The following is a 16,558-nucleotide window of genomic DNA, read 5'->3' as shown; positions in this document are numbered from 1 at the left end:
TCCAGGTCATTGAGGCATGCAAGTTGCCAAACACAATGAAAAAGTTGTGGTCCTCTTGGAGATCTCTAGAACATACCTCCTCTGAAATTCCCTCTCTACAAACTAAACGACCCTCTCCATCCCATATTTCTCTACCCATAATGCACTAACAAAACCTACCCTCATAAATTCCATGTGCAAGTCACACATTGTATTAGTCAGCCTGCAGTCACAATGTAAGGCTAACATTTAAGTCTTAAAGTATCGCTTAGTAATGGATTTCTGGGCATTGCTCTGGTCAAACTTTTTTTCTGTTTGAAGCCTTCCTAAATGCTTATGCCAGTAATTTTACAAGACTTGTGATTTAATTGCAGAAGATCAACAATTTCAGTGGCCATATAAAAAATTTGACTTCAGGGGAGGAGCCACACGACAAGTCAAAAGGGGAGAGATACATCACCAAAGTGCGGAAGGAGTTTGAAGAATGGAATTCATTCCTGCAAAAGAGTGTAGAAAACTGTGAGTAGAAAATCACTGGACTTACCTTGTTTAACTGTTGTGCATTAGGCTATATGATCTAGTTTTTTTTTTGATTGAATATAATCTAATGAGCTAATGTTAAAAGAGACCTTCCAGCTTCCAGATATTTGCATTATAAGGGTCATTTGGAAAAAGGTCAAAAGCAAGGATGTTCTTTATCAATCATTAGGAAAAACAAGGAGGCATCTTAACTATGCTTGCTTCTGCCTTGCTTGGCCTGCCCTGAGGTGCTACCTAGTACTCTGTTAACCAGGTCAGTTTGTCCAGTGCCTGAATCATCAGTGAGTGCCCTCTCAGGGTAAAGAAGGAATGTACACACAGACACAACAAGCGGTTCTGCAGGTGCTGGCAGTCTGGAGGAATGCAGACAAAATGTTGGAGGAATTCGACATCTCAGGAAGCAGATCAGGACTCCTGATAAAGGGTCTCGGCCTGAATCATCATTTAGTCACTTCCATCCATAGATGCTGCCTGACCCGCTGAGTGCCTTGAGCATTTTGTGTACGTATGTACGCACCCAAGTTAACCTTGAGTCAGTGACACATACCAATGACATTGTCTTACAGATTTATAGAGCAAATTTTATACTAATTGCAAAGCATTTTACAGCGAGTTGAATGTTGTTTGATCTTTAGTCACTAATGTGTAATTTCAAGAATGGAGATACATACTTAAATAATAAATTTATTTTGAAATTTGAGCTTGAACATTGAAAAGTGCGTGCCAAGTTACAGCCTGCAGGGTCCCATAAACAAGTTTCCCTCACTCCCTTTCAAGTCACTTGTGGCTTATTTTTCCCAATGTCCTTGTAACTTGTTTGTTACACGGTATGAAAGCAAATCTTCTCTTAAACCATCTTTAAAATGGCGAACTTATAGAGTGAGGCATTAATTTGGACAAAACACTCAGTGGTCCAGAAAATCTGGCAATTCAGCACCATCAAAATCCCGAGTGTGATAGATTATTGGAGTTTTCTTTCATTGGCCTTGCTTGTTCTAGGCCACATACTCATTGAAAATGAAAAAAAAAAGCTTAAAATAAAAACCTAGTGTAGCCTCCATGCCCCCAGTTGACCCCCCCCCCCCTTCGTCTAGGGTAAACTGCCATTGCCCTGCTGGTTAGTGCAATACTTCGGTGTAAATAGGGTGTAATGCCCCCCTGTACACAGTCACAAGACAAATACCAGACAATACCCAAAAGCGAGTAAATAATTGCAACTTTATAGTGATTTCTTAGTGATGGGTTAGTAGAAACAGATAACCTAAAAGCGCCAAAGTAATAATAAGTTTGTGCACATATTGTAATTGTTGGAACTCATGCCTCCGGTTCTTTTTCACAACGACCTTCCGAGCCTTCGGCCACCGTCCGAACCACCGACGTCCAGTATCCGTTGCTCTGGAACCGCTGCCTGCTCCACACATGTCCGTTCTCCTCACTCTCCTCCCGAAAAAGACCGCCAACTCCTGCTCCGCTTACAAGATAGCATAACAATTCTCCATTGGTCAGTTTTCCCCTTATCAATACCCATAACCCAAACATACAAGACACAGGATCCTATTACAGCGTTACAGAGAAGCCATTTTGTTAGCCTGAACAGTTAACACCACTGTTACTGGTACTGAGAGTCCTACATTAGTATCACTTGACAGTAGTCCTCGGTTAGTAGATTGGAGACAGGGCAGCATATACGATTCATACTTAAAAAGTCCATGTGACGCATGCACAGAATTGATTTCTAAAGAATGATTAGAATCAGAAGTGGGTTTAATTTCAGTGGCATACAAAATGAAATTTGTTCTTTAGCAGCATTACATTTCAATACTTTTTTGAAGTGAATTATAATAAGAAAATTAGATAATTAGGACAACATGCAAAAAGAGAGCGAAGTAAAAGTGAGGTAGTGTTCATAGGCTCATTGTCTAATCAGAAATCTGATGATGGAGGGGAAGAAGCTGTTGCTGAAATGTTGAGTATGTGCCTTCATGCTCCTGTACCAGCTCTGTAATGGTAGCAATAAGAGGAGGGCTTATCCTTAGTGATGGGGTTCTTTATTGATGGCTGCCGCCACCTTGAGGATTTGCCTTTTGAAGGTATCCTTGATACTTGCGAGACTAGTGTTCACGATGGAGGTAGATGAGTTTGCAACTTGCTGCGGCTGTTTCCCATCCTATGCAGTTGCCCCTACATTGACTCGGGCAGTTAGAATGCTCTCCACTGTACACCTGTAAAAATTGCAGTTTTTGTTGACATACCAAATCTATCAAACTCCTAATGAAATATAGCTGCTTCCATCCCTTCTTGGTAATTGCATCAAAATGTTGGGGCCAGAACAGACCTTCCGAGATATTGTCACCCAGGAACGTAACACTGCTCACCCCTTTCCATTCCTCATCCCCCCAATAAGGACTGATGCGTGTCCCCCTTCATGAAGCCCACAATCAGTTCTTTGGTCTCACTGATGCTGTGCGAGGTTTTTACTGCAACACCACTCACTCAAGTCAGTTGATCTATCTTGCTCCTGTACACCACCTTGGAAGAAATTCTGCCAACAGTAGTTGTGTCATCGTCAAATTTAGAGATGGAATTTGAGTTGTGCCTAGCCACACCATCGTGGGTTTAGGAAGAGTAAAGCACTGGGCTAAGCATATATCCTTGAGGTATGCCAGTGTTCATTGTCAGCAAGGAGGAAGTGTTATTTCTGATCTGCACAGACTTTGGTTTCCCAGTGACGAAGTGAAATATCCAGGATGTACAGATGCCCAAGATTTTGAGCTTCTTGATTAGAACTGAGGGTGTAATTGTGCTGAGCTGTAATCTATGAACAACTGCTTGAGGTAGAATTGCTATCGTCCGGATGATCTAAAGCCAAGTGGAAAGCCAATGAGAATGGCATCTGCTTTAGATCTACTGCGGCAAGAGGCAAATTGCAGTGGTTTGAGGTCCTTGCTTAGGCAAGAGTTGATGTTGGCCTCAATCAAATTCAAAGCACCTCATCATAGGAGATGTGAGAGCAGCTGGGCGGTCATCATTGACGCAGGTCACCCTGCTCTTCTTGGGCTTGTCACCCTTTAGAAACAGGTGGGAACCTCCAACTGCGGCAGTGAGAGATTGAAAATGTCCTTGAACTCCCCTGCCAGTTGGTTGGCACAGGTATTCAATGACCTAGTAGGTACACTATAAGGGCCTAACACCTTGCAAGTATTCACCCTCCTGAAGTATGTTCTGACATCGGCCTCCGATCAAGGTCACCAGATGCTGCAGGGATTCGCACAGGTGTGGTTTTATTCTCCCTTTCAAAGTGTGAATAGAAGATGTTGAGTTCATCCGGGAATGAAATATCACAGCCCTTCATGGTGTTAGGTTTTGCCTTGTAGGAAGTAAAGGCCTGCAGACCCTGCCAGAGCTGATGGGCATCCAATTCTGTTTCTTTCTTCAATCAGAGTTGGGGGTTTTTTTGCCCTTTATTTTCTGTGGGTTGTAACCAGACATTTTGTGTACGTAGTTCTGAGTAATACGTTAGTTGAAAGTACAAATAAAATACAATTATGAAACACCTCCCAATAAAACAAATACACAAAAAAAATAGTAGTGAAACATAGGTGCATAGAAATTATATACATAAAATCATTTTGGTTACTGTGTTGTCTCTGAGCTTGATTGACAGGTGACTGATCCAGTCATCTACTCCAAATGCAGTATTGGAAAAGAACTGATGAGTCTCATATCTGCTTTCATTGTCAGTCCGAGTGTACGTCCGTGACGAAGTTCTCCAGTATGAAGATCTTTACCGGGGAAGAGAGCTGCCTGGATTCGTCAACTACAAAACCTTTGAATCTCTTATAAAGAGAGAGATTGCTGAACTCGAAGATCCAGCAATTAAAAAGATGAAAAACATTACAAGTATGTGACTGTGTGCATAATGTGTAGAGTTTTCTTTGTAAGAATACTGGTCATCCTAACGAGAATATTTCATCAAGGGTTCTGGTTTATTCTTGTCACACATACCAAGATTCAGTGAAAAGCTGTTATTTGTATGCATTCATGAGTCCATGCATCGAGGATGTGAAAAATATGAATGCAGAATATAGTTTTTACAGAGAAAAGCAGAGAAAGTGCAGTGCAGGTCAAAGTGCATGGATCATGACAAGGTAAACTAAGAGGCCAAGAGTTGATCTTTATCATCTAAGAGGTTCATTCAACAGTCTTGTAACAGCAGAATAGAAGGTGTCCGTCAGGCTGATGGTGTGTGTGCTCAAATTTCTGTATCTTTGATAGGAGATTCTCCTGCAGATTACAGCATCTGTGGTCTCTTGTGTCCCAATGCAAGATCTCAACCTGAAAATGTCTACCTCCACAGATAGTCTGACCTAATTCTCCAGCAACTTTATCATGTGTTTGTCTTACACAATACACAATTCAGATATTAGCATTTACACTGGACTTTTCATTAGATTCAACACCAGCTATTCAACAAATTAATTTATTATGTCATTCTAAATAATCAAAAGGAAGTCAGGCTACAAAGGCACAAGCCAAAAATTCTTATTCACATCAGAACAAGATATCCTTCATTCTCCATTTGCTTCATAAACGTTCACGTCACAACTTCTGAATGGCAGACAGGCTATCAATTAAGCCAGTCTGAAAGAAAGTCTGTGCTATTAGTGAACTTGTGAAATTTCTTCATGATAAATTAATTGTCTTCCTGCAACTTGAGGAAGATGTACAAAGTTTCTGAGACCAAGCAGTGACGATGCTTAATGTGTTGGCAAGGCACAGGTTACATAAACATTACCTAAATTCACCAGTGGTAGCTGTATCTGGGCTGATAGTCACTTTCCCTTACAATATTCTAACATCAATAGAAACGTATGTAGGGCTGACTACGACCAGTAGATGGCAGCATTGAAAGCCCACTTTTGGCATGTAGCTCCGATGGGAATAATCAAATATTCCTGTTTAGGACTGCTACAGCTGAGATCCGCAGTCACAGCCATAGCTACTTCAGTAAGCAACATAAAATGTTTAAAAAATTAATGAGCCTCAGCAGACTTGGATCATGAGTGCAGTTCCCCTTTAAGAAAACAGAAGCTGCATCAGTCTACAGATACAATTGAAATGCAGAGGCTTTAGACTTCCTCTCCTAATTATCTTACTAGCAAATGTAGAGTCTCTGGAAAAAGAACTGAAAACCTCATGCTGTACCAGAGGGACATCAGGGACTGCTATATATTCTGCTTTATAGAAACGTGGCTCACTGCCACCATTTCAGGTGCAGAGCTGCAGCTCAGCAGCTTCACCAATCTCTGCAAAGACGGCAGCAGAGTATGCTTTATGATTAACTCATGGTACACAGACATCATGGTTCTGTCTCGGTCCTGCTCACCTGACCTGGAACATCCAGCAATCAAATGCCAGGCAGGCACTGGAGGAGCTGAGCGACATAACTAGCAGGCCTTCCTTGTCATTGCAAGTGAACCAAGCTAACTTGAATTCTCTGAGCAACTACCACCAACACCTATGGGACCAGAACGGCCAACACGTGCAACCACTTAACCATCATCAAGAATGCTTACTGTACCATCCTACACTCACACTTTGGAAAGTCCGATCACGAGTGCACTTCTACTCCCAGCTTATAGGTGTAGACTAAAGGCCACAGCATCAGCAGGGAGGATTAAGAGGGTATGGTCAAGGGAGGTGAAGGAGGACTTACAGGATTGTTTTGAGTCTGGATTGAAGAATATTCAAGGATTCATCTTTTGAGTCTGAATACGCCACACACAGTTTTCACTGACTTCACAAGATGTGTGTGGATGAGTGTGTGCCTGCAAAAACATACCATGGTTGGACCAGGAGATTTGTAGTCTGCTGTGCATTCAAGACAAGTGATGCAGAACTACTCATGAAATCCAGGTAATACCTATGGAAGACTACTTTAAAGGAGACAAAACAATTTTGAGTGAAGTTAGAGATGGAATTGGATGCACGCCAGCTTTGGCAGTGTTTGCAGGCCGTTACTTGTTATAAAGTGTAGCCTAACATCATTAGTGGCTGTGATGCTTCACTCCCAAATGAGCTCAACACCTTTTAAAGGATGCTTTCAAAGAGAGAATAAAATTTCACTTAAGTGAATCCTTGCAGCATCCAGTGACAGTGATTTCTGTTTTGAAATCCAACATCAGAACATCTTTAAAGAGAGTTGAACCCTCACAGGGCATTGGACACTGACGGTGAAGTTAGAGATCTGAAAAAACTCTGGCAACCAAATGGTGGGAGTGTTCAAGAACATCCTTAATCATACCAGTGCCCAAGAAAAGCAGCGTGACCTGCCTCAAAGGCTATCACCCGGTGGCACTGGCATCTACTGTGATAAAGTGCTTCAAGTGGTTGGTCCTGGCTAGAGTCGTCCGCTGAAGGGAGGGCTTGGACTGCTGAAAATTGCTAATTTCCATAATAGGTCCACAGCAGATTCAACCTCTCTGGCTCTGCACTTAGTGTTAGATCACCTGGATATTAGCAATACCTACGTCAGACTGCAGCTCAGCATTCCACACAATTATGCTCTACAGTGCAAATCAACAAGCTCCAAAACGTGGGCCTCTGCAACTGGATCCTTCACTTTTTCACTGGGAAGATCACAGTCTGTATAGATTGGAAATAACATCTCCTTGCTAACAATCAACACTGGCTCACCTCGGATGTGTGCTTAGCCCACTGCTCTACTCTCTCTGCACCCATGACTGTGTGTAGGCACAGCTCAAACACCACCTATAAAGTCACCGATGACACAATTACTGTTGGCAGAATTTCAAGGATGCAGAGTGAGATCAGCTGGCTGAGTGGTGTTGCAGCAACAACTTGCCCTCGATATCAGTAAGGGTTAGAAAGGGGAAATTGAGGGAACACACCAGTCCTCATTGAGGGATCAGAAGTGGAAAGGGTGAGCAGTTTAAAATTCCTGGTTGTCAGTTTCTCTGCGGTTTCATCCTGGGTTCAACATATTGATGCAATTACAAAGAAGGCACCATAGCAGAGATGCAATAATTTTCAATTTTAAACCCTCGTTCGTGTTATTTGCCAAAACAGATAATACGAAACGGTGACATTTTGTTTATTCAGGATAACCTGCTGTTGAGGTGGATAAGTGATTTTTTTGCTCTCTTCTATTGTAGAGATCACAAGGGAAGCATTTTTAGATATCGCTGAGCAACATTTCAGTACCTTCTTCAACCTTTACAAAGCTGCCAAGGTACGTAGACAAATCTGCCTTTTTTTAGCCAGAGCGCAGGGTCGTATTTCAGCAAGGGGTAGCAAGGAGATTTCTGCCAATTGCAAACTATTTCTTGCCCAATTACATTTCAGCTGTTTTCTCAATAGGAACATTGGAGCAAACACAGGCCATTCATCCCATTGTTGATGGTTCCCTATTTGAATGCTCCAATCTAGTCAATGACAAAATAAAATGAATGGTCTCCCGCATGTCATAAATTTCTATGATTTGATAGTTGTGCTCTATCTCTCTCTGTTCTTTATCAATAGCTCCATGCAACAAATTTCTATCCTTCATAATCTGGTCTCCTCATGTAATATCCACGTACATGGTGACGTCTTTCTCTCGCTGTCTTGCTCCACATGCTCCTCTCTCCCTGCTCCCACCGTGCATGTTGCTGGAAATGGTAGGATTTCCTTTTAGATATATGATTCCATTTTCATTTTGGCACTTTCAGCATGTGCATGAAGACCTCAAGCAACTCAGCCGAATATCTGCCTTCTGATCCTCAACCAAAACACTGAAAAGATAAAGGCACTAGTATAAATTCTCTGGAGATCACCAGCATCACCCTGTATCCCACTTCCACCCTCAATCATAGTGTAAAATTCCTTAATTCAAGCACACGCCCACTTTCAGCTTTGAGTGTGTTTTGAAAAATGGGCTGAGGTGGAACAAAAAACAAAATTAATTTCACAATGATGATGTAGACTCTTTTTAGCCCTTGTAATCCATTCCATCCTGGAGTGCATTTTCAAGGGGCGCTGCCCCAGGGAGCAAGTATCCAACACTAAAGACCCTCACTATCGGGGCATCCCCTCCGAGATTGAAATTCAGATTTATATTACCACATGTACATCAAAACATAGAGTGAAATGTGTTATATGTATTAACCAATAGAATCAGCAAGCATCACCTCATATTCGAATGCCGGCATAGCATGCCCACCGTGCTTGCAGAACAACACAAAATGCATCAAAGCAACATGATAATCAAGAAAGCAACAGGAGCAAAACAAGCCTCATTCCTCCTCTCCATTTTCTAACTGTCCTGTTAGTAAATATTTTATTTTCTTCGACACAAGATGTTTAGTATTTGTTTTCATTATGAGCAATCTGCGTTTATTGCTCAAGGAGGTAGAGAACCATGTTCTTAAACTCTGCAGTATTACTGGTGAAGGTCCACCAGTGTTTTTGTGACAGGAGTGCTGGAATTTGACCTAGTATCAATGGTGGACTGACAATATGTTTCCAGGTTAGGATTGGAATTGAAAGCAGCAGTGTTCACCTGCATCCATGGTCCTTGTTTCTCTTGGTGATAGAGATGGTGGGAATAGGAAGGGGTTGTTGGAGTAGACTGTATGGGTAACTGTGGTACATGTTGTAGGTGGTAGTTTTCCAGTTTCACAGAGCATAAAAACCATTCTAGATTGTAAATTTTCCTACTAGAAAGCAAGCCTTAATCTGACTGTATTTGCTGTTTTTCTTTGTGTACAGGTCAATATCGCAGCTCTCAGCTGTGAGCAAGAACAGGAAGCAGAGAAGCTGCTGCAAGCCCAGTTTAAGATCGAGAGTACGGTGTACTCTCAGGATAGTCTCTATAGTGGCAGCCTTAGCAAACAGAAAGAAGGCCAAGGAAAAACCTTGGGAAATGCCAGCATCCTGGAAATGACTTATCACTTACACGCATATTACCAGGTAAATATACTTTGAATAATACTGAAGCACATTAGCTCACAGTCCAGTGTGTTCCGGCTGCTGGTGGGCTCATTCCTTCTTGCTCCCAGCAATACGACTGGCGAAAGAGCTAGAGGCAACATGCAGAGTTACTTCTACGCATCAAGCTGAAGTAACTGCTGAAAATTTAATAGCAGAATCATAGGAACATGGGAGGTGAAGTGGGTTGTCCAGCTCCCAATCCTGTTCCAACTGTGGCTTGTCTTTTTCTACTCAACTCTGACCTATATACCTTAAGACCTTTCTTCATAAAGAACTATCAATGCCATCTACTGAAGCAAATTCCAAATTGTTACCTATGTGTAGTGCAAGAACGACAACGGGCCTGTAGGATTACACATTTTTATTGAGTTATATTAGCCACTATACACGCTGAGCAACTTATAGAGCAGAAGCTAAGAACTGGACCCACCGAGTCAGATTCCCTGCACACTCAAAAGCCAGCACCAAAAGAATGTGCCAGATCGATTCACCACATGATCAATCAGCCGCATTGCACACACTTGCCGCATTCTTCCAAACAAACTGGTATGGTTCACAAGTTATAATAGCTCTTTGTTCAGAAAAGTCGCTTAAGTTCACTCTTGAAAACTTCAGCTCCAACTTCAGGATTCATGTCCTAATTCTAGACTTGCCAATCTGCAAGTTTTGCCTCATTATCATTTTTCCATTACTTTTATTCTCCAACCCCCTAGATTGCCTCTAATCGACTGGCTGACCAGATTCCCATGGTCATACGTTGCTACATTTTAAGTGAAATGGCTGAAAAGCTACGGATCCAGATGTTACAGATCATCCAAGAGAAGGATCACATCAATGAATATCTGATGGAAGATCAAGACATACAGAGAAAGAGAGACGAGCTTAAATGCAGAATAGAGCGATTGAGAAAAGCCCAGAAGATATTGCTTGAATTTGGTTAAATAACCTGAATATATTCAATGCTATGAAAATGCATATATATTATTACACTTTTTTCTATTTGGTCTTGGGAATCAGAAGTCACACTGTGTTACAGATGGTCTTCAACCCTGCAAATACTATAAGCCTATTCACGTATACTGACCTCCACACTATGTAAACTGGTTTAAACTGACAAGAAACTCAGTTATTTTTAATGCACCTGATGATGTAGCACAGAGTATTCCAAGTATTTACATACTGTGTAATATTCCAGATTTTACATAGAAATAAAGACAATGGGGAGTAAGAATTAACGTTTGACATGTTTTCTTTATTGTGCTTTTAGGGTTATGGTGGTGTGATCCATACCCATGGGATGATAAGCTATTTCTTCAGACTGTGATTCAATGTTACACAAAATATATTACACTTGCTAAGTTATAAATGTCTCCTATGTGTACATAATTCTATTTGTAATTTATATAACTTCAGTAAGTTAGTAACAAATTTTTAATTTTTCATGATCAAAAGAAATCAGTGTACAAGTGGGTTCAAGGGGGACAAAATCTCTTTAATCATCAACTTAGTGGTCATTAATTAATTAATTACACTCACTTCTGTACATTTAGTTAAACATGGATTAAAAAGTACCACGGAACTGATGAACTTGCACACATTTGATGACCAAAGATGTACTGTTCATCTACTGAGTACCCACCTGGTACAGCATTAGTGCTAAGGAATATTTGCAGTGTAGTTTTGAAGGGAAAAGTAATTTATCTCATTATCTCTTAGTCTGCTTGATTTTAACCCCAGATACTAAATCTCCGTAACTGCCAAGTCTTCGCTTCCACAAGATTCAACATCACCAGATTCAGAAACAGTTACTACCCTACAAACATCTGCCTCCTGAACCAGCATTAAGATTTTTTAACCTATGCTTAGTAGAGCAGCCTTTCATGATATTGGTCTGACCTTATGCATGATTCATATGATAAACATGGCTGTTAATATGTAATACACAATCAGAACCCTTCAAAAGGTGCATTTAAATTTTACATTGTAATCTGGCCAGTTTGCACTTTGAGGTAGTAGTTTAGTTTCAGGAAGTTACTTGGTTTGTCTTCTGTCTGATGATGCAAACCACGTCTTGACTTTTACCAAGCTCTGCGAGCTTTGACTAGCGGTCAATCAGGACATCATAAGTTTAGAGAGGAGAGTACTTCAATCGGGTTCACAGTCCAGGGATAAAAGGCAGCAGGTCACAGCAACATAACAGAGCTTTGAGCAGTGACCACTCAGCATCTGGGATTAGAGCAGATTAAAGGAAGGCGGGGCAAATGCAGTGTCTGTCATCTGAGTGGACAGAGTCAGAGTGGTGATCTTAAGGATTTAGGCTTCAGAGAAAGCAAAGGAAAGAGATGCTCAAGTTTTTTTTTCCTTCTCTATATCTGCTCCACTAGGACAGTAGAGATGCCAGGCAGGATAGCTGAATGCTCCTCTTGCAGAATGTGGGAAGGCAGGGAGACCTCCAGTGTCCCTTACAATTGAGAAATGCATCCAATTGCAGCTTCTAACAAACTCTGTAAAGAGTTTGGAGCTGGAACTGGATGAACTCCAGATCATTTGGGGGGGGGGGGCTGAATGGGTGACTGACAGGACATACACAGAGGTAAGTAGAACCAAGGTGCAAGACACAGGAAACTGGGTGACAGACGGGAAAGGTGTCAATGAGCCAGCGCAGAGTACCCCTGTGGCCATTCCCCACAATAGCAGGTATATCACTTCGGATACTGTGGAAGGGATGACCTAATAGAGGAGAGTATTAGTGGTTGGGTCTCTGACACTGAGTCTGCTTCTGTGACTCAGAAAGGGAGAGAAGAGGGATGCTGTAGTCATAGCAGACTCATTTGTTGGGGGAATAGATGGGATGCTCTGTGGGCGAGGATGGGATTCCTGAATTCCAGGGTCTGGGACATCTTGGATCGAGTCTCAGCATTCTTAAGTAGGAGAGTGAACAGCCAGAAGTCGTGATCCATGTAGGTACCAATGACATTATTAGGATGAGTGATGAGGTTCTGCATAGGGAGTTAGGTGCCAAAGGGCAGGACCTCCAGGGTTGTGACCTCAGGATTACCGCCTGTGCCATGTGCTAGTGAGGTCAGAAACAGGAAGATTATACAGTTTAATACATGGCTAAGGATGGCATAAGATGTTTTGTATCATTGGTCTATCTTTAAGGAAAGGTGAGACCTGTACTGAAGGGACAGTTTGCACCCGAACTGGAGGAGGACTAATATCCTAGTGGGAAGGTGCTGTGCAATGAACCGGAATTGATTGGAAAGCTTAAGGTAAAAGAGCCCTTAGGAGAAAGTGTTCATAAGATGATTGAATTCACCCTAAAATTTGAGAAGGAGAAGCTAAAGTCAGATGTTATAGTATTACAGTGGAATAAAGGGAATTTCAGAGGTCTAAGAGAGGAGTTGGCCAGAATTGATTGGAAAAGAACACTGGCAGGGATGATGGCAGAACAGCAATGACTGGAAATTATGGAAGCAATTCAGAAAGCACAGGATATATACATCCCAAAGAGGAAGTATTCTAAAGTAAAGGTAACACAACCATGGCTAACAAACGAAGTCTAAGCCAACATAAAGCCAAAGAGAAAAATTCTGTGGAAAGTTAGAGGATTGGGAGGCTTTCAAATACCAATAGAAGGCAACTAAAAAAGCAATTAAGAAGGTAAAACTGGAATATGAAAGTAAGATAGCCAATAATAAGGATACCAAAAATTTCTTTAGATACATAAAGTGTAAAAGAGAGGAAAGAGTTGATATCGACCCACTGGAAAATGATGCTGGAAAGGCAGTATTTGGGGACAACAAAATGGCAGGCAAACTAATTAACTATTTTGCATCTGTTGTCACTGTGGAAGACACTAGCAATATGGTGGAAAATCCAGGTGTCAGGAGCCATGAAGTTTCTGAAGTTACCATAACTAGAGAGAAGGTTCTTGGGAAACTGAAAGGTCTGAAGGTAGGTAAGTCACCTGGACCAGATGACGTACAACCTGGGATTCTGAAAGGGGTGGCTGAAGAGATTCTGGAGGCACTAGTAATGACCTTCCAAGCATCATTATTTTCTGGAATGGTTCTGGAAGACTGGAAAATTGCAAATGTCACTCCAACCTTCAAGAAGGGAGAGAGGCAGAAGAAAGGAAACTATAGGCCAGTTAGTCTGACCTCAGTGGTTGGGAAGGCGTTGGAGTTGATTATTAAGGATGAGGACCCAGAATACTTGAAGGCACATGATTAAATAGGTCATCGTCAGCATGGTTTGCTCAAGGGAAAGTCTTGCCTGACAAATCTGTGGTAATTCTTTGAAGAAATAACAAGCAGGATAGACAAAGGAGAGTTGGTTAATGTTGTGTACTTGGATTTTCAGAAGGCCTTTGACAAGGTGCCATACATGAGGCTGCTTAACAAGCTATGAGCCCAAGGTATTACAGAAAAGATTCTAGCATAGATAAACAGTGGCTGATTGGCAGGAGGCAAGGAGTGGAAATAAAGGGACACTTTTCTGGGTGGCTAGTGGAGTTCCACACTGGTCTGTGTCGACCAATTCTTTTTACATTATATTATCCTAAAGGTTAATTTGAGGGTAGAGTCTATGACGAGGAAGGTAAATGCAATGTTAGCATTCATTTCAAGAGGACTAGAATATAAAAGCAAGGATGTAATGTTGAGACTTTGTAAAGCACTGGTGAGGCCTCACTTGGAGTATTGTGAGCAAGTTTGGGTCCCTCATCTTAGAAAGGATGTCCTGACACCGGAGAGGGTTCAAAGGAGATTCACAACAATGATTCCAGAATTGAATGGCTTGTCGTATGAAGAGCCTGTATTCACTAGAATTCAGAGGAATGGGGGATGACCTCATTGAAACCCATCGAATGCTGAAAGGCTTTGATAGAGTGGATGTGTTGAGGATGATGGAACAGTCTAAGACCAGAGGACACAGCTTCAGATAGAGGGGCATTCTTTTAGAATAGAGATGACGAGGAATTTTTTTTAGCCAGAGAGTGGGGAACCTGTGGAATTCATTGCCACAGGCAGTTGTGGAGGCCAAGTCTTTATGTATATTTAAGGCAGAGATTGATAGATTCTTGATTGGTCAGGGCTTGAAAGGATACAGGGGAGAAGGCAGGAGACTGGTGCTGAGTGGAATATTGGATCAGCCATGATCAAATGGCAGAGCTGACTCGATGAGCCAAAGAACCTAATTCTGCAGCTATGTCTTATGGACTCAAGGTTGCATTGGCGATCAGGCTGTCTGTGGTCTTGGGGAGAGTGTGTTTATGATTGGCCTGCCCTTGAAGCAGGAGGATGAAGAAGAGGCCAGAGGGGGTAAGGCTATGCCTGGGGCACATAATTTGGAGGACAGTTCTTTTTCATCTGGCCCCTGTGGAGAAATCTTCCAGGATTTGGCACAGAAGTTTATGACTAAGTTGTGTTACCTGTGCCAGTCATAATTCTAGAAAGAAAGGCACATCCTGTGCCTGGCAAGGTCATGATGACCTTTAATAGAGTCTACAGCATAGAAGTAGGCCCTTCAACCCATTTAGTCTATGCTGACCTGTTTTTCTACCTAGTCCCATTTACCCACATCTGGACAATAGCCCTCCACACTCTTTCCATTATGTACCTACTGAACCCGGGTCTTACACTTCCACTGGCAGCTTGTTCTGCTCTTGCACCACCCTCTGAGTGAAGAAGCTCCCCCTCAAGATCCTGTTAAATATCTCACCTTTCATGGTGAACCCATGACTTTGAGTTCTCACTTCACCCACCCTGAAGGTAAAAGCTTGCACGTATTTACCCTATATATACTCTCATAATTCTGTACACCGCTGTAAGATCTTCCCTGGTATGAATACACCAGTGCTCAGGTGGAGAAAGGACTACAGAAAGTGGTGGACATGGCCCAGTTCATCACAGGCAAAGCCCTTCCCATCACTGAATACTTTTACATGGAGCACTGCACAAGAATTCACCTCCACCATCAACAATCCCCTTTTCTCACTGCTACCATCAGGCAGAAGGTACAGAAGCCTTGGTTCAAAGTTCAAAGTAAGTTTATTATTAAAGTATATATATCATATACAACCTTGAGATTCATTTTCTTGCAGGCACCCACAGGAAAATAAAGAAATATAATAGAATCACCGAAGAACCTTACTTACCAAACGCAGAGTCAATCAGTTCAACACTGAGGCGAGTGAAGCCACCCACAGGGCTCGAGGAGCCTAATAGTCACGGGGCAACAATGGTTCCTAAACCTGGTGGTGTCGGAGCCCAGACTTTTGCACCTCCCGCCTGACGGTAGGGGCAAAAAGAGCGGGAGACAGGTGAAATTCAGATAGACAGGACCTACTCAGGTGGACCTGGAGTAGTGGGGCTGAACTCCAGTTCACTTTCCACTCTCGGGCCTCGGCACTTTAATCTGGCTTGAAGTCTGCCCCTGTGCATTCTCTTCTGGTTGTGACCGAAGTTAAAATGCTTCAAGATGCCATACCTGCATCCCAGAGAATCAAGTTCACCAAATACTTCTGGAGTTGTTAAATCGCTAATTTATTTAGATGGTTCGAAAGAACATTCCATAAAGGGAAATTACAGGTTGAGTGTAGTTCAGAAGTACAGTTGGCCCTTCTTATCCGCAAGTTCCTCATCCGCGAATCGAGAAAACCCGGAAGTGCTCTTCCAGTTGTTGTTGTTCGAGCATGTACAGACTTTTCTTTCTTGTCATTATTCCCTAAACAATGCAGTATAACAACTATTTTACATAGCATTTACATTGTATTAGGTATTATAAGTAATCTAGAGATGATTTAAATTATACGGGAGGATGTTTATGGGTTATCATGGATCGGGATCGAAAAAAATCACAAGTTCTCCTACTAAGTAAGTCGGAACAGGTACATCCGGTATTATTTAGCGTCAGTTAGTATAACGTTTATCTTAGTATATAGCATATATTTTACCTTTCTTTTTTTAAATATATTTTACTTTTCTGTGCATATAAAGCACTTAAGAATGTATGTTTCAGCGCCGTTTTTGGGAATGGAAGTTCC

At 41.9% G+C, this 16,558-nt stretch overlaps 1 protein-coding gene across 3 annotated transcripts in view; it reads left to right on the top strand.

Annotated features, from left to right (window-relative positions):
* The window catches only part of LOC132393473 (interferon-induced GTP-binding protein Mx3-like), a 42,187-nt gene extending 31,446 nt beyond the window's left edge, over positions 1-10,741 (top strand). For all 3 annotated transcript variants that reach the window (XM_059968749.1, XM_059968747.1, XM_059968748.1), the window contains 5 exons: positions 354-498; positions 4,261-4,419; positions 7,695-7,771; positions 9,289-9,489; positions 10,224-10,741. In XM_059968749.1, coding sequence (XP_059824732.1) covers positions 354-498; positions 4,261-4,419; positions 7,695-7,771; positions 9,289-9,489; positions 10,224-10,451 — 810 coding nt within the window. In that variant the 3' untranslated portion in view covers positions 10,452-10,741. The remainder of the gene's footprint in view (positions 1-353; positions 499-4,260; positions 4,420-7,694; positions 7,772-9,288; positions 9,490-10,223) is intronic.
* The last annotated feature ends 5,817 nt before the right edge of the window (positions 10,742-16,558 follow it).

Source organism: Hypanus sabinus, chromosome 4 (assembly GCF_030144855.1).
Source record: "Hypanus sabinus isolate sHypSab1 chromosome 4, sHypSab1.hap1, whole genome shotgun sequence".
NCBI lineage: Eukaryota > Metazoa > Chordata > Chondrichthyes > Myliobatiformes > Dasyatidae > Hypanus > Hypanus sabinus.
The sequence above is the reverse complement of the archived record's forward strand: the minus strand, read 5'-3'. Positions and strand labels throughout refer to the sequence as shown.